The 26,035-nt window shown below is 39.7% G+C and overlaps 1 protein-coding gene across 16 annotated transcripts in view; it reads left to right on the top strand.

The window, feature by feature from the left end:
* Window positions 1-26,035, top strand: part of LIMCH1 (LIM and calponin homology domains 1) — a 342,754-nt gene that overhangs the window by 302,237 nt on the left and 14,482 nt on the right. For 9 of the 16 annotated variants that reach the window (XM_008017546.3, XM_038008594.2, XM_038008596.2 and 6 more), the window contains 9 exons: window positions 2,125-2,215; window positions 3,542-3,705; window positions 6,967-7,072; window positions 12,369-12,409; window positions 17,287-17,367; window positions 20,611-20,703; window positions 21,583-21,687; window positions 22,968-23,095; window positions 25,023-25,144. In XM_008017546.3, the coding sequence (XP_008015737.3) occupies window positions 2,125-2,215; window positions 3,542-3,705; window positions 6,967-7,072; window positions 12,369-12,409; window positions 17,287-17,367; window positions 20,611-20,703; window positions 21,583-21,687; window positions 22,968-23,095; window positions 25,023-25,144 (931 nt within the window). Of the gene's footprint in view, window positions 1-2,124; window positions 2,216-3,541; window positions 3,706-6,966; window positions 7,073-11,549; window positions 11,625-12,368; window positions 12,410-17,283; window positions 17,368-20,610; window positions 20,704-21,582; window positions 21,688-22,967; window positions 23,096-25,022; window positions 25,145-26,035 lie in introns of all 16 variants that reach the window. The other 7 variants (XM_008017543.3, XM_073012439.1, XM_073012436.1 and 4 more) reach the window with 3 other exon arrangements.

The following is a 26,035-nucleotide window of genomic DNA, read 5'->3' as shown; positions in this document are numbered from 1 at the left end:
ATACCAAGGTGATGCATATTTCCTGCCTACGGTTTTAAAAGTACATTTTAACATAATATTATGTTCTTCCAGAATTGATACATGACTGTCCATCATTAGAAAATGCCCATCTAATTATGAGGATTTCAAAACTACCCCATCCTCCAAAGAAAAATCACATTTTGCCACTATTGTAAAACCTTTTAGAAACTTGAAAGTTTTGTTGTTTAAAATTTTTTGTTTTTAAAGAATTCAGTGATGGTTTCCACCAATGCATTAACTTTAAATTTCATTTTGAGAGGCAAAATGTGATTTATGGATAAAATATATATACTTATGAGAGATTAATAAATTCATAGTTCTTGAGAACCCATGGGGATATTTTATGAATTATTTAGTAATGCCTTTTCTGAAATAATCTTTAACCTTTATCTTAAAACCTTTTAAAATGTATGCAATATTTCATACACACTTTAAAATTTAACTTTAGCTTTTTACAAGAAACTTCTACCAAAAAATGCAGTAGTCATTAACTTGCTCTCTTTAATTGTCAAAATATAATCTAGCTAGTATTCAATTTAACATTTTATTTATTTTTACTAAGCAAATATTGTAATAGCAGGATAATTTTGGACTTTGTTCTAGAGTCAGTTGGCTCCCAGTGAAAGACAATGTAAAATTACATTGATTTTGTTTTCCAATTACAGAAGTAATACATAGTCATTACAGAACATTTTGGAATATATAAAATACATGTAAAGAGAAGGAAAAGTCACCCAAAATTTAAGCACATTAAAAATAATTACAATTAACATTTTGATATTTTCTTTTTTTCCTATATGTTTATGTATAGGCATGTATATAATCTTATACATGTAAACATCAAACTGTATATACAGTTTACATTTCCTATCATTGGACAGTATTTTCACATATCATTAACTATTATTCAACATCTTTTTTTTCATGATTATATTGCCTTTATGGACATGCAGTAATTCATTCAATCATTCCCTAATTATTGGGTATTTAAGTTGTTCCAATTATTTTTACTATTATAAATTCCATCAGGCATAAAACTGACACAATTGAGGTACTACTGAGAGAGAGGAACACAAGCATTAGAATAATAACTGAAGGTGCCATGGAGATGAAGATGACAGTGATGTGCCAAGTGGATTAGACAGTGAGGTCCAAATCACAGAGACTTCTTAGTGGAGAACAAGGAGGAAAGACAAACCTGGATTCCCAGCCATAGAAACAGAAAGGAAGTGATGGGTATGAGCACTAGTATGTTCGAAACTTAGTAGGACTTGGCAAATGATGACTATTCACAGGGTATGAGTCAAAGATCACTTCAAAGTTTATGTGATGGGAAGAACTGCTGCTATAAACAGAAATTGTCAAATTTGGAGGAGAAGGCCATTGACCCTAGAGGTGAAACCAAAGCTCTGATGGACTCTCACAGCTGGAGATGAAAATACGAGTTATACACGGAGAATGTAATGGTGAATCCATGGGAATAATTTATATATTTGAGGGTAATTCAGCACAGGTAGAGGAAAACAGGGTCCAGTTGAAATCTTTTGGAATGACCCATATTTTGATGAAAAGAAAAAAGAACCAATGAGAGAAAAGTAGGCTGAGAGTGGGGAGGAGAGGGAAAAGGAGAGAATGAATTAGAACTCCAGTAATAGAGATTCACTGGGAGCCCAGGAAGGATGAGAACTTTAGACTAAAATCCACAGTGCTAAGGGCCACAGGCAACTATGCCAAGACAGGCCACAAAAGACAAAGACTTCACTGGTGTTATGTCCCTAAGCCAGCTTGAAAGGTGTTCAGGAACAAGTGGGGATAGCCATGATTTTGAACTTTTGGTGGTGAAAGAAAAGAAAATGTGGAATGTACATTCGAGGCAGTCATAGGAGGTTTGGGGAGATAGTGAACCGCGTGGGTGTCCTGTTCTCCGTAGAATGTCTCCCTCCAGCCAGTCCAGGCTGTCACCATGAAGCTGCCTGGGAAGTAGAAGAGGGAATTTATATGAGCAAACCACTTTGTTGGCCTAAAAATTACTGCTTAAAAAATAATTTTTAGAACCTTTAAAGGAATAATTTATTCAAGGGGGAAAAAAAATCTATTTTTCAGGCAACCACTGAGAAAATGGAACCAAATAGTCAAGAGGACGAGAATGATGGTGGAAAACCAAGAAAAGGGAATATAGAACTTGCCTCATCAGGTTTGTTTCATAAGAGACTAGTTTTAAGGCAAATCATGATAATTCTTAAGATGTAATGGAAATAGCCAAGAATTTTCCTACTGAGCCACAGAAAGGTAGTAATTAGACTCTAGGAGTGGTGTGGTTGTGCTGCCACCTAGAGGCTTCCTGGGGAAGTTCTGCCCATATGGTTAATGTTGCTCTGAAAATACAAGCCCATGCTTTTTCTTAAAGCTACCCAGTTTTATTTTGTTTCTTAAATATTTATCTCTATAATCATGAAGAATATTGTGTTCTCCCATATAAATTTTGCTAAAAATTGAGGGTAAGATTTTGACACACAGTAACAGCAACAGATAAGCGAGAAATCAAAAACATAAAAATAGATGCTGAAATGATAATGCTCACATATAGTTTAAAAAGAATAAAATAGTGCCATGAATCTGGACAGTGAGTATAATATACTGTATTCATTGTTTTACCAAAGAGACCCCTGTTCCCGAAAGTCTTGTTGCTGAATATTTTTTGCAGCCTTATCAATATGTTTAACACATTTCTTCTTTTGATAAACCGTAAAACCTCTCACCCTCTTCCAATACCAAATTATTATTTTTATAAGGCCTTTCTCAAGTGTTTACCACTTGAGAAAAATAATTTGTTAAGTACCAAATTATTTTTAAGTGACATTTTAAAATAAATTAAATATCACTTAAAATAATAGCGTATACTTTTTCAAACTAGATTGTGCCTTCACATTTTGATATGCCCCCTTAGATAGTGTCTTTCCCACCCCTTCTAAAGTGAACCTAATTCTTCTTTAAGTATCAGAGAACACTTTATTTTCATTGCATTGTATACATATACCCCACAATCCATAACACATTCCAATTAAGAAATTCTGATGTTAAAATGGAGTATTGAGATACAGAAAAAGGAAGCCTCAGGTTGCTGCTCATTCAGTGGGATAGAAACTCCCCGTAGATGTTCTCTCAACCAGCCCAGCTGTCATAATCATTATATATTTCATGTCAGCTTTCTGTTCCATGTAGTGTTATTCAGATGTAAACCATGACCCTTACCAAAAACTTAAGTTCTTCATAGTGTGGTTATAGGACATGTTTTATGTTGCTTGTTGTTCAATACCATGAAAGAGCTTTGGGAATTCCAGCATCTTAGGCTCTTTTATACCTCTCAGCACACTGTCATCCAGCTTATATTGCCAGGACGGGATATGGACTGAATGTCTGTATCGTGGCAATGTCATATTCGTGGCATTGCAGAGTAAATGGCCCTATAGTTATTTGATTTTCTTTTCCTTCTCTATTTCTGGATGTAACTCCATTGCAGAACCACAGCATTTTACAACAACTGTGACTCGATGCAGCCCGACTGTGGCCTTTGTGGAATTTCCCTCCAGCCCCCAGCTGAAGAACGATGTGCCAGAAGAAAAAGACCAGAAGAAACCAGAAAATGAAATGAGTGGAAAGGTGGAGTTGGTGCTGTCACAAAAGGTGAAGTGCAGAGTGGAGGAAAGCGGTTAAACCCACAAGTTAGCATGGCCACATATTACAGCTAGCTGTTGCTGTGGCAGTTGTGAATAATGAAGATTTATTTTCTCCCCTCATCTTTTTTTCCTATCTTTAATGTGTAGTTTTTCTTTTTCTTTTTTTGTGAGATGGAGTTTTGCTTTTGTGGCCCAGGCTGGAGTGCAGTGGCGCGATCTCTGCTCACTGCAACTTCTGCCTCCCGGGTTCAAGTGATTCTCCTGCCTCAGGCTCCCGAGTAGCTGGGACTACAGGCGTCCACCACCACACCTGGCTAATTTTTATATTTTTAGTAGAGACAGGGTTTCACCATGTTGGCCAGGCTGTTCTTTGTAGAAAGGTGTAATATAAGTTTTAAAGCCTTGCCGTTAGGTTTTAGTTTGCTGTGTGTGTTTGCTTATTTGCTTTTTAACCCATCAGCTTACTGGCCAGTCTCTCTCCAATAATCACCTATTTGTTAGCAATGGTAATTCCGATGCCACTGGATTTGGATAACAAGGAACCTAGAAAATTATTATTCTGATATAACAAGTTTTAAAGTCTTGTTTTTGTTAAAGTTTCTTCCTTGTTTAGAGTCTCATCTCATACACATTAGTTTGATTTGTTTTCAGGTACAGAGTCTAAAAATATTCATGAGTTACAGCAGTTGTTCTCAACCTTGATTACCTTGAGAATTTGAAAAATACCAAGCTAGCTGGGCGTGGTGGCTCACAACTGTAATCCCAGCATTTTGAGAGGCTGGGGCAGGAGGATCACTTGAGCCCAGGAGTTCAAGAGCAGGCTGGGCAACCCAGAAAGTCTTCATCTTTACCAAAAAAAAGTTAGCCAGGCATGGTGGTGAGCGCCTGTAGTTCCAGGTACTCTGGAGGCTTAGGTGGGAGGATCATTTAGCCTAGGAGGTCAAGGCTGCTATGAGCCATGATTACACCACTGCACTCTAACCTGGGCGACACAGCAAGACTTCATCTCAAAAACAAACAAACAAAACAATCCAAGCACATTCCAGACCAAATAAATTAGAATCTCTGGAGGTAGAGCCCAAGCATCTGTATTTTTTAAAGCTCTCAGGTAATTTTATTGGGCCACCAAGATGGAAAACCGTGGACTGGCACAACTGGAAGACTATCTGTGGTGGTGTCCCACCTTCCAGAAGGAATCCTCAATTTGGATCTGACCTTAAAGTAACCTTAAATTTGTAGCTCCAGTTTATTCATCATTTACTCAGCGAATATTGACTGTGCACCAACTATATCATGCCTGGCCGTGTGCTAGGTACTGGATAGTCAACAGTGAACATGATGCAGTCCCTGTCCTAAGGAGCTGAGAATTCTGTATCCTTGGTAGAGCCTCTAAAATGCCTGTTGCCTTGATGCATTTTCAATATTTCAGACCCTAGCTATTCTTCTTTTTTATAGATAATTAAAGAATGGTTTACAGGTCTGGAAAGGGGAACCAAACTGGGGGTGAAATGTTGGGAGGCGGGCAGAAGTTCCCACTTTTGCAAGTTTCGCATTATTTTGGACTAGTAACCATTACTTATTATCCTTCCAAATTTACTTGCTTTTGCCACTTAAATCAAAACTGAAAGGAAAAATCTGTATGATTGCAAGTAAAAAACATTTAACTTGAACAGAAATGAATACCCTAAGTAAAAGGTAGTCATTGCTAGCCTCATCTGTGCAACCTCATCTTGGAGTCCATCTGTGGATCACCAGAGTCACACCTGCCCAACTAGGGAAAAAAATTGTTTTCAGTTCTTCAGTTTGTGTGTGTGTGTGTTTTTGTGCATTTTGCCTTTTGGTCATCTAGTAAACATTATTCTCAGAATATTTTTTAAGCATAAAATAAAATACGCAGGATTACAACAAAGCACCCATGCTTACAGGCTGACCTTTTTACATAGCGGTCATTTTGATCATTGCTGATGACCCTTAACTGTTTCATTTACAACCAGGCATTACTGAAACGTGTTTTTGCCAGCCTCCACTGTGAGGAAATGCTCTGAGGCTAATGATTGGTGGGTTGTCAGCTTCGGGAAGGCTAGACCTTATCATTTGCTGTGTAGCACCAACATTCATTTGGACACCTGGTTGACCTCTGTAATGCAGAATGAGGTGATTAGTTTTCTTCAAGATTCTCTTAGAGTTGAATATGTTATTCATAAAGAAAAATAAATCCTTTGGAGGATAAATTCTAATATAAATTATTCTGAGGACCAAATTAGGGATCAACGTGTAATGAAACAAGTGCTCTGTGGTCTCACTCGCCCTGAGGTCATTGATCTATCAGGAACAAAGCCACTATCCAAAGAGTGAATCAGAGAAGGTCCTGTGAGCAACTTGAATAACATAAACTTATACAGCACGCTCTTCATTCAGACCTACGCACAGTGTCAACCGATGCTTATTTTAGACATTTTTGTTTTAACAAGTTTGGTAATCTGGTCTTTCAGCAATCAGCTGATTAGAAGTAATAAATCAGAAGGGTGCTTCTACTAAAGGTCATTCAGATTAGGGAGAAACAAAATTAAGTAGCAATAACAAGAAAAATCTATTTTACAAAACAAACATAAGAATTGTTAAAGTCTGTAATTTTGCAACTATTTACAAGTAGTCTAACATGCCTCAAGAATTCCCTAAGGGCATCAGATACTAAGGCACTGCTCGACAGTGGTTATTGATAATGATGCTTCTTTGTCAACAGGCAAAGCATACTGTCTTTAATGTGCTTTGCATAAATTTGTGGGTGGTTATGTAATGTCTTTAGAATAATGCCTATTGAAAAGTAATATTACTTGAATGTTTAGCACTTAGGGAGTAAGATTTGTTTTAATTATCTTATGTGGAACATCTAATTTCCTGACATTACAAACTCAGTTTTGTGTGGTACTGTGAAGAGAATTTGTGATTGTTTAATAAGAAAATAAGAAAGAGTGATGTATAATTCCAAAGATGAAATTATATTGTCTTCTGGTTTGGAGAAAAGTGATCATTACATTTTTATGCTCTTGTCTGACTTATCTAAAAAATTGACTTTCTATTAATGTAGAGAAGGATGAAAGCGTTTTAGGAAAGAAACAAAAAATTAAATGTTTAAAGTTAAAGTGAAATGTTAAATGTTTGAACTGATTGACTTCTGTTATAACCATGGATCCTTAAATTTTATGTCACCTGTGTGTTTATTAATGGACAGTTATTGTAATGTTTATGCCTGTTGTCCATTGTCCAGGTGGCAAAGCCAAAATCTCCAGAACCAGAAGCAACGCTGACATTTCCATTTCTGGACAAAATGCCGGAAACCAACCAACTGCATTTGCCAAATCTCAATTCTCAAGGTAAAGAGGAGGACATGTTTTATTTTAGGTCTACATGTTCTGCTGAGCCCATCTGTAGTAAACTATTACTTAATGTAAAGGAAGATTACGTCCTTTATGTTGATATTCCTTTAGCCAGCATGTTTGCCAGAGTCTGTGATGGCTGAATTTATAACTTAAGAATGGAAAGCTGGGGCTGGATTCTCTATTTTAGTAGACCAGGAACCCTAGCTGCCAAGGCCATTTGGTCAGCCAGGCACTATAGGCACAATAGAGCCTATACAAGTGTTAGAGCTTTAAAATTTTGGTATTATCAAAATTAGCTGGACGTGGTGGCACATGCCTTTAGTCCCAGCTACTCAGGAGGCTGAGGCAGGAGAATCGCTTGAACCCAGGAGGCGGAGGTTGCAGTGAGCCGAGATCACGCCACTGCACTCCAGCCTGGGCGACAGAGTGAGACTCTGTCTCAAAAAAAAAAAAAAAAAAATTATTATCTCTAAAATATAAAGATAGTCATAAACTCAGAAATTAATATATTTAATAAAAGGTTTAATATTATGTCTATTTCACTGTTAATTCTAGTCATCACCATTTAATTTGACAATTTTGAGAAAAAGCCATTTTTTTTACTCCATAATAATTCCTGGGTGCATGATGATTATTGAGAAATCATTCACCATCATAGGTTAAACAGGTTATAGACAAACATTTTAATCTTTCCAAAAATCATTTGTAGCTATATATATATATGTATATATGAGAAACATATGTGTGTATGTGTAACACACACACATAATACTGAGGATTTAAAAATGTTTAACACATACATACTGAGGATGTATTTTAATGTGTTTGATATGATGTGGGAAGGGGTTGCCTCTAAAAACATAGGCATTTAGGGCCTTATAAGAAAGTCTTAAAATGGCACTGACCACTGAAAATTCCCCAAGTACTGTGTAGACCATATTTAGGGTTGTGACTTCACCCCTTTATTCTTTAAGAACCCAATTTGAATCCCTTTATCATAGGGGGAATCCCAGGTGCCCATGACCACCAGAAAGGGCCCTGAGGGATGTGAACAGTGGAGGATGGGTTCTGAGAATTCACAACCCAGAGGGACTATTCTTCAAAACAACTAGACCACTGAATTTTACTGCTGTGAGATCTCTCTCTAGATGTGGAAATGGGCCAGATGCAGTGGCTCACACCTGTAATCCCAACACTTTGGGAGGCCGAGGCAGGAGCACTTGAGGCCAGGAGTTTGAGACCAGCCTGGGCAACACCGCAAGACTTTGTTGCTACCAAAAAAAAAAATTAAATTTAAGCTTACTTTCTTTCTTTCTTTTTCTTTTTCTTTTCTTTTTCCTTCCTTCCTTCCTTCCTTCCTTCCTTCCTTCCTTCCTTCCTTCCTTCCTTCCTTCCTTCCTTCCTTTCTTTCTTTCTCTTTCTTTCCTTTCCTTTCCCCCTCCCCTCCCCTCCCCTCCCCTCACCTCCCCTCACCTTCCCTTTCTTGAGGGAGTCTTGCTCTGTCGCCCAGGCTGGAGTGCAGTGGCACGATTTAGGCTCACTGCAAGCTTCGCCTCCCCGGTTCACGCCATTCTCCTGCCTCAGCCTCCCAAGTAGCTGGGACTACAGGCACCTGCCACCACACCCGGCTAATTTTTTGTATTTTTAGTAGAAATGGGGTTTCACTGTGTTAGCCACAATAGTCTCATCTCCTGACTTCATGATCTGCCTGCCTTAGCCTCCCAAAGTGCTGGGATTACAGGTGTGAGCCACCACACCCAGCCTAAACATTTTTTTAAAAATCAGCCAGAGTTCAGGAGGCAAGAACTGTAGGGTTTCTTGTTTTTCTTTTTTAATAGACTTTCCCCAGTGGATTTTGTAGATTTAGCTTATTTTTACTTTTCTTTTTAAGGGTGGGCAGCTATTTCAGCCACTGGCAGAATCTGAGTTGGCTTCCGTTAGCTATTATTGATGTTTGGCAGATAAGTTGGGCTTTATCTACATAACAGGGACTCTTGGGAATAATTAACTGGTACATGTACTGATGGTTACTAGGTTCATAATGTGGAAAGAAGTTCAATACTATTTTCGAAGCATTTGTCTTAAATTTGTCAGTCCTACTGTCCTGAAGGGAATTGACAAAAATGAAGTGTCACAACTGGGCCAGCAAATAGCCATATTTGGACCAATTTTAATTCTTCCCTATTTCTAGTACTTTGTAATTGTGTAGATAAGTGGTATAGAGAGGGAATAAATATTTTAAGCCATTTTAAAGCCATGTTTTGTTTTCTTATAAATTTACACATTCCATTACTTATTGTGAGGCATTTTGATTTTATAAAATGTGCTGCTGAATTGAGAAACTTTACTTCATTCTTTACCCAAGTTGAATGATTAAAAAATAAAATTTAGTAGAGTACTGAAACATTTCAAAATTTATTCTTTAAGATAGAATTATATTTGGAGTACACCAGTTGTATACTTGCATTAGTTTGTTTTCATGCTGCTGATAAAAACATACCTGAGACTGGGTTATTTATAAAGGAAAGAGGCTTCATTGACACACAATTCCACATGGCTAGAGAGGCCTCACAATCATAGTGGAAGATGAAGGAAAAGCAATGGGACGTCTTACATGGCGGCCAGCAAAGAGAGAGCTTGTGCAGGGAAACTCCCCTTTATAAAACCATCAGATCTCATGAGACTTATTCACTATCACGAGAATAGCACAAGAAAGACCTGCCCTCATGATTCAATTACCTCATACCAGGTCCCTCCCATGACACGTGGGAATTTTGGCAGCTACGATTCAAGATTTGGGAGGAGACATAGCCAAACCATATCAGTGCTTTTGCCCAGTTCATGGAAACTGTAACTATAGCTGCATGCTCTGGAGACAGAATGCCTGGGTTCAGATTTTCATGTGTGTAGTTCTTAGCTGTGCGACTGTACCCATCAGATTTCCCCTAATCTCTAATCAGCACCTGTAAACTAGAAATAATACCAGTAATAACCTCATAGGGATATTAGAAATACCAAATGGGAGAATCCATAAAAAGTGTCTAGCTGAATACCTGGCCCAGAATAAGCATTCATAATGTAATCTAGTAATCGTAGAATAGCAGCAGGAGGAGTAAAAGAATAGAGCAAGACACCAGGCAGGAATAAACTACTCTTGAATCCTTTCTTTAAAATAAGAGTGTTCATGTTGTGGAGATCCGGTTTTTCACTGCAGTTCTCAAACACTGGTGTGTGCCAGGGTCCCTGTAGGGCTTGGAGCCCACTCTCACAGTGTCTCATTCAGTAGGTCTAAGCTGGGGCCAGAGGATTTGCATTTCTTACAGGTTCCCAGGTGATGCTCAAGCTGCACATCTCACCACACTCTGAAAACAACAGTGGCCTCAAGTATTTATTTGAATTGTGCACCAAAAATATCATTGATTGATATGAAAATAACAGTAATAATTGCTTGAAGTTTATAAAGTTTCCATCTTTCAAGAAGCCAAAGACATCTAATAAATGTAACCTTAAAATACATGATTTGTCTTCAATTGGGATGGGGAAATCGGGGAGGCATAGGTCTCTGCCCAGCACCCATTTAAGGGACTGATCTGAAGTCAAGCATCAAGTCCAGTGGAACTCTAGGGTTAGGATCAGGTATCCTGGAGAGACACCTAATACTTTCTCATCCAGAAAGTGGTCTCTCCCCCATTTCTATAAAGTCATCCATTCGTAGACTGGTCATACAGGTCACTGAAGATCTGCTGGTCGACCCTAATGCTGTTCCACACGTTTTCCTTACACACACACCCATGCATTCAGTCTTTAAATGCCCTGAAAACATTCACAAAATATATTTGAAAGTGACAAATTTTCTTTTCTTAACTGCCTCTCAGCAGCAGAAAGATATCTCAAACTGATGTTTCAGTGAAATATGTGCACATTAAAAACTGATTTTTTGGGGGGGCTTGAAAATGATGAGAACAGCAGAGTTTTAAGGATGCAAATCCTTGCCATGAATCACCGCAGACAGGCATATACACAACCTTTATTTATATATACAAAAACTTATGAAGTGTAATATATATGAAATAGTAATTAAACCACCCATCTTTGCTGCCCTTTATACTTTTCTAGTGTTCTCCAAAAAGCAATACAAATTGTACATTTTTGTTCTTGCATAGTATATCATCCTATCATTTTGAGATTTAACATTTTAACACTATCACCATTAAGTGTGACCCTATGAAATTTCACCTAACACCAAAGAAGACAAACAATAGCATAAACTGTCCCAGTTTTGTTGATTTTGTCCATGTCTTCAGGTTTTATCTGTGTATTATTAAGACATTTTGTACTGTAGATTTACTGACTCTCAGTTCTGGTATTGACTATAGCTAAACCCCCTTTTGTACTTGGGAGCATGGTTCTATTCAGTTCTCACCCCAGTTTTCATGGTTTTCTGTTTGTTCTGTTCTGCCATCTGATCTAGAGTCGCCTGGCACTGCCAGTGTTCCGCTTAGAGTTCAGAACTCTTGGCGACGATCCCAGTTTTTCTCCCAGTCAGGTAAACTGCATACTGGGTAGCTGTATTTCTTTTGTGCAAAAATCCATGTTGGGGCGATCAATGATGTCTGGCACTTGTCTTCATTTCTGATTTCTGGGGAAAAAATTATTTCTTATGCACAGTTAGCAAAGAGCTAGTTCTTTGGTATTACTACCGGTTATGCTAAAATTGTGGGTGGGGGGAGAGAATCACACAACTTTATGTTGATTCCAAGAATTCAGAGAAATAATAATATTCATCATTTTCTTGATAGTCCCCTGCCTTTAAAAACAAAAAAAATTAAAAGCATTTACCGGAAACTGATCATGGTTCTCTTGTTAACTGTGTCACTGTGTTTGCCTCCTGGGTGACATCTGGCCTCTCTTTGTATGGTACTTCTCCATGCCAGACAGTGAGGGAACTACTTAGTCAAGCCAGAATGCAAAGCGCACTAAGAATCAGTACTAATAGGAACAGTTTTTGCTTCCTGTAGTCTGGTACCTGGTGTTAATTGATGTGATCAATCATTTGATAGTGGTTTTAACTTTCTTTGGTGATGGGTGCAACCTGCTACAGGGGTTGTCTGCTTTATTATGATTTTCTGATGTTCTTGGCTTACCAAACACAAACACGAAGACACACACACACACAAAAATTGGTTTAAAGCTGATGTAGGAACTACACTCCACTGATAGGTCAAAAACAAAGACAATTAGAAGATACTCACATTCGTATCTTTTTTTCTTTCTTTTTTTTTCTGCGCAGTGGATTCTCCAAGCAGTGAAAAGTCACCTGTGACAACACCTGTAAGTCACTCATTTTAAGGAATAAGATTATGAGTTAGTGTGATTTTAATTTATAACATTTGATTGGCTTAAAGAGTATTCAGACTGGGTGCAGTGGCTCATGCCTGTAATCCCAACACTTTGGGAGGGTTAGGCGGGCAGATCACGAGGTCAGGTGTTCAAAATCAGGCTGACCGACATGGTGAAACACCATCTCTACTAAAAATACAAAAATTAGCCAGGTGTGGTGGTGCTACTTTGGAGGCTGAGGCAGGAGAATTGCTTGAACCCAGGAGACAGAGGTTGCAGTGACCCGAGATAACGCCGCTGGACTCCAGTCTGGGCAACTGAGCAAAACTTCATCTCAGAAAAAAAAATAAAATAAAAAAAGGAGTATTCAACCAAAATTGAGACCCAAACAATTGATTTTTAGAAGAATAATTAAAAGTCATATATAGCGCCATTGGGTAAATTATAAAGATACGGATTATCATTATATGGAATTGTTACCGTGCCTGGAAATAAGTGATAAGAAAGCAAAATCTAAGAGGAAATTAAAATGAATGTGACAGACTGGGCATAGTGGCTCACACCTGTAATCCCAGCACTTTGGGAGACCGAGGTAGGTGGATCACTTGAGGTCAGGAGTTCAAGACCAGCCTGGCCAACATGGTTAACCCCTGTCTCTACTAAAAATACAAAAATTAGTTGGGTGTGCTGGCGGGCACCTGTAATCCCAGCTACTCAGGAGACTGAGGCAGGAGAATTGCTTCAACCCAGGAGGAAGAGGTTGCAGTGAGCCAAGATCATACCACTGCAGTGCAGCCTGGGCAACAGAGTGAGGCTCCATCGAATAGAATAGAATAGAATAGAATAGAATAGAATAGAATAGAATAGAATAGAATAGAATGTGACAGTAGGAATTAGTATTAAAACTGACAGTTTCTATAGACACATTTTTTAAAATGCACCTCATTTTTTAATATGAGGATAATACTTGAACATAGTATATTGTTGGCAGATAGGACCTGCCTGAACTCTCCAAGAGACCCAAGCTCTCATTTTTGTACCCCTTCTCATAATCAGATTATGTACCCCTTCTCATAATCAGTATTTGACCAATATTAACTATAATGTTGCTTTCCATTTTGTATTTTAATGAAATAAGAAAGCATTTGTTAATTAAAATAAGACACAAGGTGCTGTGGACATTCCTTGCTGCTGCATGGCATCTGAACTGGTGTTTCTAATCTCAGGCCTGTCCTCCTCATTCGTCCTCTGGAATTTCCATTGGATTTGGAGACTCTCCTTGGCACAACCAACTGTGGCATTGCCCATGAGCAGCCCCAGCTCAGCCACATAATCACTACTGTACCTTTGACTCTGGATCTAGCTGTGTAGCCCTGAAGGTGTTATATAACTTCTCTGAACGTCATCTTCCTTAACTGTACAATAAGGTGACAGTACTTTTCTTTTGAAGTTGTTATGAGCCTTAATTGAAATAATTATTCAGAAGCCCCTAGCACAGTGACTGATACGTAAATGAATCCTTCCCCCACTCCCAATAGCCAATCCAAGAGGCCCACCATAGTCAATATCAATTCTTATCTATAGGCAAATTGTCTCACTTAGGGAATCCTAAGTATCTCTGCAGAACAGAGAAGGGATCCATCACTTGTTGCATAACCCACATTACAAAACTAGGGACTATCTGTGGAGGCTCACTCCCAAGCCAATACTGGGAATCCTGAGTTTCCTGGGAAGCTGAGTTCATTGATGATGGATGGGAACCCCAGAACGATCCCAGAGCTGGCATCCATGGCACAGATCTGAAGTTTTCCATTTTAAATTGCATTTAGAACAAAGATGTCAGTTGTTCATGCCCCTGGGGTGGGGTGGGGGGGGGTGGAGAGGAAGGGCATTCCAAAGAAACACATTCTCATTTCTTGTTTATGGAAAATAGAATAAGAAAGACAAAAATCACTGGCCTACTTAAGTAAATCCTCTGAAAATTTCATGTGCTTTTGATAGTAAATGGCTCATCATAGAATAGAAAATAAAAGAAACTTGAAATAAGTAAAGCTTCGAGAGGAGATAAGCATTAGATTATGTGGGCCTCCATAGACTCTGGGTATTTTTGATCGGACTTGGAGTACTTGAGGCCCTCAAGACTGTGAAAAGAAGGGACTCTGATGGTAGGAGATGCATTACCTAGCATGAAGGGATTCCATTCATTTATTCAACAAACATTTGTTGAGGGCCTAAAAATATAAGGTCTTGGGATAGATAGGAGGATGAGGGGCCCTTCCTGCCTCCTGAGAAATCCCTAGGCCAGAGGAAGATATGGACTTGTAAACAGGTAAATTGTAGTACCAAGTGGGTTAAATGCTGTCCATTCTGACTTCCTCTAGCACTTTTTACATCTCTTATGATAGTTATCACACTATCTTCTGGTCATACGTATATATTGGTCACTCTTCCAACCCACACGCACTCAGGTATAAGCTCCATGAGGCTGGGCCACTTGGCCAGCTGGTACCCCTGCCCTGGCCCACAGTCAGTGCCCAGGAAATAATCTGCAAAAGAAAGAGCAAGATCATTGTTTCATTCTCTCTTGTTTATCATGCTGGTTTCTTCCCCTTTATCCTCTTCTTAACATACCCACTGCTTTCCTCTCTTGCCTTTTAACACATATTCTGTATTTTCTGTACTCAATCCCCCTACCCCACACTTCCTCCTCCTATCTGCCCACTCCTTACTTGACATTCCTGAGAGCACCACCTAGTGAAATTTAGAAATTAAATAATTCCTAATTGTTTCTCTTATTTTCCTACTACTGAACTTTCCTCAGTGGTCTTTCTGTGGCTTTATTCACATAAACATCCTCTTTTCCCTCAAAAGACAAAGAGGGGCCATGCCCCTGGAAGAGCTTCTGAATGTTTAAACCACTTCGAAGTTCTAGGACAATGACAGGTGGAGCCAACTTCCAATGTCATTAAATTCTAATAGAATTTCCCATCTGGTGTAACCACATTTGGATAACATTTATGGTCATCCAAGGGAGTTTGGGAAATTTTAGATTACAGATGCTCTTCAACTTAAGAATGGGGTTACATCCCAATAAAGACATCGTAAGTTGAAAATACTTAAAGTCAAAACTGCATTTGATAACGCCAAACTTACTGAACATTATAGCTCAGCCTAGCCTACCTTAAATATGCCCAAAACATTTATGTTAGCCTGCAGTTGGGCAAAATCCTCTCACACAAAGCCTATTTTATGATAAAGTGTTGAATATCTCACGAAATATATTGAATACCAACCTAAAAGTGAAAAACAGAATGATTGTTTGGGTATTTGAAGTACAGTTTCTACCGACTGCATATTGCTTTTGCACCATCATAAACTTGAAAAATTGTTAAGTTGGGGACCATCTGTATACACAATTAAATGATTTTCCCCCTGCATAACTTACCAGAGCCTGTAATATGCTAATGTGCAGTGTGAAACTCAGGAGTGGCAAGCAGGAAGCGATAAGCTAGTATCCCTAGCTTATTGGCCCACTTGTGTTTGACTATTCTGTGAGCATCGTGGCCATCGCAATCAATTGCAGGAAGCACGGTAGCAAGAGTACAAAATGAGGCCCATGTTTCATTTGTCCAAATATATTAAAGTTCTAAATATTTATGAAGTTATAAATCAAGCATCACCCATGGCCTGGCCTGCATTCTCTGCTTGAAAATACTTCCCTGGGCCAGCCCACCTGCATGCACCTGAATGGTAATGTGAATCTGTTGGGGGCCAGGCAGAGGTGGGGGTGGGCTGGCCCAGGTACCCTGGGCACTAACTGGATCTATCAAAGCCTTGGCTAGGACTGCCCCTGTTCATCTTCCCAGGCTACCAGGGTACACAGATTCTGCCTGCACCCTTCCCCACCCCAACCCTGTTTCCCATCCCCCGACACCTTCCCCACCCTTGCCTTGCTTTTTCAACTCAAGATTCCCAGGCAGTTGCCTCCCTGTCCTACCCCTTCAGAACAAAGGGAAGGGAGGAGCACAGTTACTGAGGAACCTGGTCTGCCTGGGCACCTACTCTGGGTGACTGGGGCAGCCGACTTGAAACACAGCAACCCCCCTCTTTTCCTCGTTTCCCGGGGGCTGACTGATTTCCCTCCTCCCTCCCCCAACCTGCACCCTCCCAGTCTCATATTCTGTGGCCTGGACACCTGCATTGGTTCATGGATTTTTCTCTGTTATTCCCCATTATTTACTTGTTTCCCAAACTTGCAAAAACCTTTTATTAATACAAAAAGGAAATAAATCTTTGAGCTTGAGCATTTGTGTCATGCGGACCCCAGGGCAAGTGATCTGCTTGCCTGGATCTTAGGTGTTACTGGTGAGCATTTGTGAGTTAAATAACCCCGTGTAGGGAAAGGTGGTATGGAAAAGCAACTGCCGTATAAAAGATTAGTTTTATAGTGTGGCAAACACTACTTCTTACAAAATGCATTTCTGCTAAAATAACAGGTCTTGTTTGCTTGGACCCAGGATCAATATGCAAAATGAGCACTTTAAGCTCAGAAGCATGAATGCGTTTAAGAGAAATTACTTCTAAGAGAAATGAAGCAAAGCCTTCCAATGCCAGTGGCTAATTACTTTGTGTTTTCATTAGCTCCAAAAAGATTCACAGAATCATACCAGTATCTTGGAAGTAAACCAAAGAGGGACTAAGATTAAAAAATGGTTTCTGCCACCAAAGAGGATGTTTAGATATGTGAAGCCTTCTGCTTCTGTGTGTCAATCTGGGTGCCAGGCCAGAGGCCAATTGTCTTCTCTTGACCTGGCCTGTCCCTTGAGGACATGGCTCCATTCTTATCATGCTTTTATTTTTCTAAGCAGTTTAAGTTCTGGGCATGGGACCCAGAAGAGGAGCGCAGGCGACAGGAAAAATGGCAACAGGAACAGGAACGTTTGCTTCAGGTAGGACTGGGTTTGCTGCTTTTTTTGTTTTTTCTTTTTTTTTCTCTTACTTTACTTTCCATTGCATTAAGTAGACTTTTAGCACAGGAAATGTGGAAAGGAATCCACATGGATTCCACATTTTGTGTCCATGTAATGGAGTACCCTGTGTCTCATTCTTCCTGCCAAAGACTACAATAATAAACATGATGAAAAACCATTCATATTAACGCTGAACCAAAAACTCCTCCAAATATGGTTAAGGGCCAGTCTACCCATTCATCACCTCCTTAGTTGCCAATCAATTTCTGGTCCAAGTAGCAGGGGGAATTAATTATCTAAAAGCTCTCTGCTAGCATACACGTGAAATAAAATTTAGCCTCAGTCTGGTTTCTTAAATAGAAACGTTTGCTCTACCTTTGAGAGCCAGGTGTGGTGGCTCACGACTGTAATCCCAGCACTTTGGGAGGCCGACATGAGTGCATCACCTGAGGTCAGGAGTTTGAGACCAGCCTGGCAACATGGCAAAACCCCATCTCTATAAAAATACAAAAATTAGCCAGGCGTGGTGATGCACACCTGTAATTCCTGCTACTCGGGAGACTGAGACATGAGAATTGCTTGAACCCAGAAGGCAGAGGTTGCAGTGAGCTGAGATCGTGCCACTGCATTCCAGCCTAGACAACAGAGTGAGACTGTCTCAAAAAAAAGAACCAGCCTGACCAACATGGAGCCAATCTCTACTAAAAATACAAAATTAGCCGGGCATGGTGGCATATGCCTGTAATCCCAGCTAGGGAGCCTGAAACGGGAGAATCGCTTGAACCCATGAGGCAGAGGTTGCGGTCAGTCGAGATCGCGCCATTGCACTCCAGCCTGGATGACAAGAGCGAAAATCCATCTCAAAAACACACACAAAAAGAAAAAGAAATGTTTGCTCTACCTTTCAGTAAAAGCTGCTGATTATCAATTCTAGAAAAATTCTGGTAGTAAGTTCATCATACTCCTACTTCGTGCCAGTTTTATGGATTAACACGGCTTCAAAAGGCAATCTAGCAACCTAAAGAACTAACCCATGTTGGTTACCTGAGATGTGCCAGGAACTGTGGTTAGTGCTTGACATTTTTACTTCATTTATCCTCAAACAACACTTCAAAGTATGTCTTATTAGCCCTTGTTTGCAACTGAAGAAAGTAAAGCTCACCGAAATTAATTAATTGCCCAAGGTTACACAGCTAACAGGTGTCAAGACCAGATTCAAATCCAAGTCTGGATGACTTTAAAACTCATGCTCCTTCCACTACATTCCCACTAGTACTGATGTTACAAAAAATAAAAAATAAATAAATAAAGGAAAATATGTTAAATCTCATTAATTTTGGTGACTTTCTGCTGCTTGTAGAAAGCAATGCTTAATGCAAGTTTATTTTACTTTTTTTTTCTTTTCTTTCTTTTTCTTTTTTTTTTGTTCTAATCCTTTTGGCTGAATTCCCAGGGGTGAGATGGTGGATGGTGATTTATATAGCAGTAGTAGATGGTAGTGTGGTTTTGGTTCTGCCTAAATTTGGCATTTTGGAACTTGCAGAAGGTTAAGACTTCAATACCAAACTGTTAGTAGGAACCTGATTCATCAAAGTCTTGGGGCTGCTGGGATTTGAGGTCCATTGTGAGACCTCAGTGCACCCCGACCATCTGCTTGTCTCTGGGAGAGTTAGGTCCTCATTCCCTATGTAAATGATGAACAGCCAAGAGTCAGATTTCCACACGGTGAAGTCAGGCAAATGTGCTCCCCACTGTGATGCTCTATTACATGCCAAGGGGTGACCCCTGGTAACAGACGCAGGCACCAGGCCTTTCTGTTGCTCCTGTGTTTCTAACTTGTTGCCTGGTATGGCATCATGGGTTGTGGGCCAAGGTGTTTGTAGGGGAGGGCGTGAGAGAGAGAGAGAGAGACTCTGTGTGTGTGTGTGTGTGTGTGTGTGTGTGTGTGTGTGTGTGTGTAATACTGCATCTTTCACTCTCTGCCTCTCTGCATAATCAGTTCATCCTCTTGGTGAGGGGAACACATGATGTAAGCTCCTAGAACCAAGAAGTCTAAGAAGCTTTACTGGTTTTCAGCTTTTATGTAGTTTTAAGGTCTCTTTCCTCTATTCTAAAAAGCCCCTGAGGTCCCTCTCTAAAACTTTACAATATTTGGTTTTCATAACACATTTTTACCTGGAGATAAAGAGCATGCCATGGGTTGATCAACAGTGATTTTGTTAGAGTTAATAAGAATACCATGCTCCAGAGAATGCCAAGAAAGTCCTTCTGCTCCTAAGATACCGACAAAACAGGTGATGCCTGCAGGAAATCTCAGTGGCTTCCCCATGAAGACAGAAGCAGACTTGTTTCAGCCCTGAAGAGAGGATTGACAACAGTCAGCCTAAAATATTTGAGTGTGTGCACCACGCATCAATGGTTCCTTTGTCTGTCATGTCAGGATGCCATTCCCAAGGCATCAGGAGTGTCACTTCTCATTTTATGCATTAATTTTAATCCCCATTTATTCATTTCTTCTAATCAGCCATCAGGGACTCCAGTCACATTTTGAACACCATTTTTATTCATAGTATGTTCTTTCCCCTCCCCAGAAACGGTGACTTGTGCTGCATTATTTCCGAAAACAAAAATGGCAGTTCTGAAGAAGTACTCTAATGGACTGGTTAAAAACTACTCTTAATTCAGGAGTTACTTAAAGCTAGGAAGATTCTATTTTGGTAGAATAGTCACAAGCAAAGAGTGATTCACCTACTCAGCTAATTATCATCTTGTCCACAGTGGACCTTTCTGTATTGTCTGTCTTATAAACCTTCAAAGTTTTTCATCTTTTATCACACTCTCCTCGCAGCAATGCATTTCTATTAGTAGAATGGCAAAACTCATCTCTAAAGGGCCCAATAAAACCAAACTATTGATTTAGCCCACCTGGGACAATACCCAAGTGAAGGAAGATTTTAGAGGTTTTCCACCTTTCTGTCTTTTCTCTTTCTGTAAGCAAAACATGAGCAGTAGAAAATACTGCTGTCCATTGGATTTTTATGTTCCCAAAATGTTTGAGTGCCACAAAACTGTATTCCCTTTTTATTGCATGAATCAATTAGATTCAGAATCCTTACAAGAAGAAGATAATCTTGCAACGTATTGTGCATGGTGGTTTAGGGGGGAAAATTCCTGATGACGTATGCAATCAGTTCAGAACAATCTATGGAAATTCCATAACAGGAGAGATACCAGAAGGAGCAGGACAAGCTGAAAGAAGAGTGGGAAAAGGCCCAAAAGGAGGTGGAAGAGGAAGAACGCAGATACTATGAGGAGGTAGGAAATTCCCAAGAAGGAATTTGACTTTGTCGTCCCAATTCCTCAATCTAGCAACACTCTCTGTGTCTGTGGCATGCAGATGCATGTGGCTGTGTCTGACTCTTTACTGACAGCAGAATCCCATCAACCTCTTTAAAACAGTCATGTCATTTAGGTTCTAAAAGACCAAAATTCCCCTCAAATACAGTTCATGGTAAGGGCATGTTGAGTCAGTCAAGAGAGACGATACAATTACATCTGTTCTCTAATCAGTGAGTCAGATTCTTGATTGATCTTGGAGAGGTGACATGAAATAATCAGTTCCATTCATTTGTTTGTTTGTTGTTTGGTAATAGTGAATTAATTCTATGAGGATAATTTTGATATTAAGGCTGAATGAATGCATTTACTATAGAGCACTAAAGAGATTTGGAGGAGAAGAGAATTTGGTTTAGGTTCATTTTGTTTTTTAAATGAATAAGCCAGAACACATAGATAACTTAAAGGGGACTGCATTTTATGTATATTATCTAAAGTTTGTTCATGATTAATATTGTGAATTTTATATTCAACAATACTTTTTGTGCATAATCAGATCCCTATGTCATAATCAGATCCATATATCAGAAAATAGCATTTCTAATTAGGCTTCTTGTATCACTCTAACCAATTAATTTGCAGAGTCTTTGTTTTTCAAGATTAAATGTTAATTTCTAAATTATTACCCATGGAGAGTGTTATATGATTTGCATGCTTTTGGAAAATAAGACTTTTTAAAATGCCCTGCTTGTTTGAACATATTCTGATTTTTTTCTAAAGTGCCTTAATGACATTTTTCTTTTGACAAATACGATTTTTATTTTCCCCCCTTTCATCGATTTCTGTCCTTCCCCTTAGGAGCGTAAGATAATTGAAGACACTGTGGTTCCATTTACTGTTTCTTCAAGTTCCGCTGACCAGCTGTCTACCTCTTCCTCCATGACTGAAGGCAATGGGACAATGGTGAGACCACAGATTAAAAGCAATTTGTGAAATAAAGAAACCTAAATAGAAGTACAAAACCCCAAGACCAAGGTTACCCAACAGACTCAATAGTTTAAATCCAAGACTAGCTATTCCCCTAGAATCACGTCAGCAACTATGTGGCCATTGTGCCCCATTGTTCCATCACTGCTGCTGCCAAACTCGAGTCATTTCCTGTGGAGCAGTAAAGTCATTACCCTAGCCAGATCTATCCCAGTAGGCTGGAAGCCAGAGTCTCTCCACACCTGGCTGGCAAGATCTCAATTAGTGAAGTCATGTTCTGGAATATTCTTCTCACAGCCCAGTTGCCAGATCATTCATTCATTCAATAGACATTTATTCCCCTCTGCCATACTATACATTCCTTTCCATTGTTTGGCAGCAGCAGAGATGTCAATAATATGTTCTCCACCAGTGTCCATGAAAATCGTTTCTAACCCCCCACATTCCACAAGACTTGTAGTCCCAGCTGCCTGGGAGGCTGAGGCAGAAGGATCCCTTAAGCCCGGGAGGTAAAGGCTACAGTGAACATGATCTTGTCATTGCACCACTGTACTCCAGCCTGGGTGAGAGAACAAGACCCTATCTCTAAAAGAAATAATAATAATTTTAAAAAACTAGCTAATGGATGCTGGGCTTAACACCTAGGTGATGAGTGCAGCAAACCACCATGGCACCTGTTTATCTATGTAACAAACCTGCACATCCTGCACATGTACCCCGAAACTTCAAAACAAAAAACAAATTAAAAAACCTAAATAAATAAATAAAATGAACTTATGTAGGACAGCACTAAAAACAAACAAAAATTCACAAGAAATTTACATGTTGTCTTTGAAGGCCAGAGAGAGCCTATAAAGTCTGGTCTGCCTCCACATTCCCCAAATAAGGTCATAGAAGATGGAAGGATAGGGCAGAAGTTATATCAAGACCTGGATAGTCCATAGTCCACATAAAGGAAAATAACCTGTGGATACCAGAAAACCATTTGTCCTGAAATGAGCAGTCCTATGACTGTTTTATTTTGAAAGAGGGGTTTTCTAATCAATTCCCTTTTGTAATAACTTTCAAAAGAGATTCAGATTATACATTTATTCCAAGTAGTTGGAAATCAGTGGCTATTCAGTTAATTTGGACAACTGTTTTTTAAATTATAGGCAACGTGATTGAAAAATACTTCAGATATCCCTGGCCAGAGATAAGGGTTATACAGTGTATTTAAAATGTATACTTAAGATTTTCATTGTTTTTCTCCTTAGAATAAGATAGATCTGGGAAACTGTCAAGATGAAAAACAAGACAGAAGATGGAAGAAATCATTCCAGGGAGATGACAATGACTTATTGCTGAAGACTAGGGAAAGTGATCGACTGGAGGAGAAGGGCAGGTATGAACCTATCCCAGGCCGTCCATGAAAATTTACAAAGCTGGACTCTACTCGTGCATGCCCAGGAAGGGTACTCTTTGCTGATGCAAATTATATTCAGCTTTGAAATGAATGTTCCAGTAATACATTACATATTGCTTGGACATATTTTGTAATAGGTCTAAAATCAGTGTCTTTATGCTCTTGAATATAAATAGCCTTCTCTTTTTTCTTTCTTTTTTTCTTGAGATGGAGTCTCACTCTGTCTCAGGCTGGAGTGCCATGGTGCAATCTTGGCTCACTGCAATTGCCACCTCCCAGGTTCAAGTGAGTCTCCTGCCTCAGCCTCCCAAGTAGCTGGGACCATAGGCACGTGCCGCCACAGCCAGCTAATTTTTATATTTTTAGTAGACGTGGGGTTTCGCCATGTTGGTCAGGCTGGTCTCGAACTCCTGACCTCAGGTGATCCACCTGCCTCTGCCTCCCAAAGTACTGGGATTACAGGTGTGAGCCACTGTGCCTGGCCTAAATAGTCTTACTTTTAAAAAGGCAAACTCTTTTTTAAACAAAGGGGACAGTGTCAGTCTTCAAAAGCTGATTCAAAGCCCCAAACCTAAGTATTACTCACTTGAAATGATGAATGTGTCTGGAGTGATAGAAATTGAAATGAGAACCTGGGGTCCCACCACTGTGGTTTCACTGTGGACCTGAACTTGGCCATTATTATCCCCTGAGCTGTAAGAAACCCTGTTTATTCTGGTGATAATATAAAGGATAACCAACTCGTCAATTGATTATGGGTAGTCACCCCATCCATGCTCTACTGTGTTCCATGGGAGATCAGAAAAGGACAGCTAGAGACCCCTGGAGCACTCAAAACTAGCTCAGACTGGAGCAGACTCTGTTTGTGGCTGTGGGTTGTAATGGGTTTATTGATGCCACCCCACCCCATCCCTTAGCTAGAAGGGACCTACAGAAAGCCCAAGAAGCTGGCAGTGCTCTGCAACCAACATGTTGTTCATGAGAAAGATGTTTTCCTCTGGGCTCCGAGATACCAGATAGGTATTGGCAAGAGTGCATGCATGTACACACACACCAGCATCCCAGAGGGATCTGAGGCATGAAAGGCTAAGTGTCATTTTCAAAGACTGGCCAACTTGAAAGTTTGGCTGGGAGCAGAGCTCTCCGGATGGAATTTTGCCCTGAGAATCCTCCTATGCTCATTAGCTAGAAGACTGGTTAAATTGTAAGCTGCAGGTGCTCAGGCCTATGTCCAGAAACTATAGGGCCCTTGGATGACTTTCCAGTTTACACTCTTGAAAGGGACTTTTCAGTTTTATGCAATGAAAACCACTAGTCAGGAAGATCTGAATGATGCTGATAAGCTATTTACAAAATGTACAAAAAATGTAACTTTACAGAAAACCTTTGACCTTCATTTTTGCAATTTTTTGCATTTTTGCAATTTCTCCAGACAGGCGTTTTACATGAATTTTAGCTAGTTCTCCAGGCTGTCCCTGTTTTCACCAGAAAAACTTTCCTTTTATCTCTTCCATCTGTTCGTTCTTTGCACACAGAAGCCACTGAAAGGCCAGTGAGTGACCATGGTCTTCAAAGGTTTCATGTGGCTAAATGATTTTTACAGTAAGTCCTCTCTTGTGAACATCAGGTTAGCACTGGCATTCCTTGAAATTATTAGAATGAAGACCTTCGTGGACAGAGAAGGCATCAGAAATGATAGTTTGTTGAGCTTGTTAAATGGATGGATAATAGAAATTTGTAGTACTTTATCATTTTAAATCTATTTTAAAATAAAAAGAATAAATAAACAGTCCCATCTCTTTTTTTATATTGTAATTGGTACTTCCATCCTTTAAGTTATAGGACCAAGAAGTTTCATTCAGTTACTTTTCTGTCTGCTCTGAAGTATACCTCTTTATTTTAACAGCCTAACTCAAGGGGCCTTGGCTCATTCTGGAAACCCTGTATCAAAAGGAGTTCATGAAGACCATCAACTGGATACCGAGGCTGGGGCCCCACGCTGTGGGATGAATCCACAGCTTGCTCAGGGTAAGAATGGAGAAGACCAGTTTCATTCAATGTTTAAATTGTTGTTAGACCCTCACATTGTCCAGAAAGCTATGATGGCTGCAGGCTTCTTTCTAAGGGCCCTGGACTTCTAGCTTATGCCTAATATATAGCGAATAAACTCCCACCACTGTGTGCTGGGGACTCAGTGAGACCTGAGACGGTGTTTGCACTTTAAATAAAAATGTAACTTTACAGAAAACCTTTGACCTTCATAAGTAGTGCATTCTGAGACTTCCTCAAATTCCTAATTCCACCATTGGACATAATCTCCCCATAAAATGCTTATGGAGGAGTGGAATCCCCAAAGCTGGGTGAGATGCGGGTGCTGGAATGTTGGGAAGGTCCCGTCAGCTCCCATTGCCACTTCACCCTCATTCCCACCTGTGTCTCCCACACTCCTGGCTCACCACAACAAAATTTAAATGTATTCCTCACCAAAATGACCAAATTCTACATGCCGAGCGTCTTCAGTATCATTCCTAGATAACTGAAACTTGAAATGCTGAATGATATAAAGAGGAGGAGTGAGCTAAGAGGATGAAAGAGTGACCCTGGTAAATGTATTTATTGCCAAAGCAATAATGGTGGAATTAATGAATTTTGCCTTACACTCTTTAGCCTGTTGTCTACACAGATATTTACCTGGGTTGATTATAATATATAAGCATAGATTTGCACATGTTCCCAAACAGAGATATCCCTGCAAGCTGAATACCATTCAGGTGCCCTGTGGATTTAAACCACATCACAGTTGATGTGATCCATGAGTCAGAGAAAGCAATGGGTGTTCACTGTGTTTTAGAAATGATGTTCCAGGTTATAATTGTGTCCACCCAGATTTGCTTTCTTTCATGCATAAGAAGTCAGTGT

The sequence above is a fragment of the Chlorocebus sabaeus genome, chromosome 27 (assembly GCF_047675955.1).
Source record: "Chlorocebus sabaeus isolate Y175 chromosome 27, mChlSab1.0.hap1, whole genome shotgun sequence".
NCBI classification, from domain to species: Eukaryota; Metazoa; Chordata; class Mammalia; order Primates; family Cercopithecidae; genus Chlorocebus; species Chlorocebus sabaeus.
The sequence above is the reverse complement of the archived record's forward strand: the minus strand, read 5'-3'. Positions and strand labels throughout refer to the sequence as shown.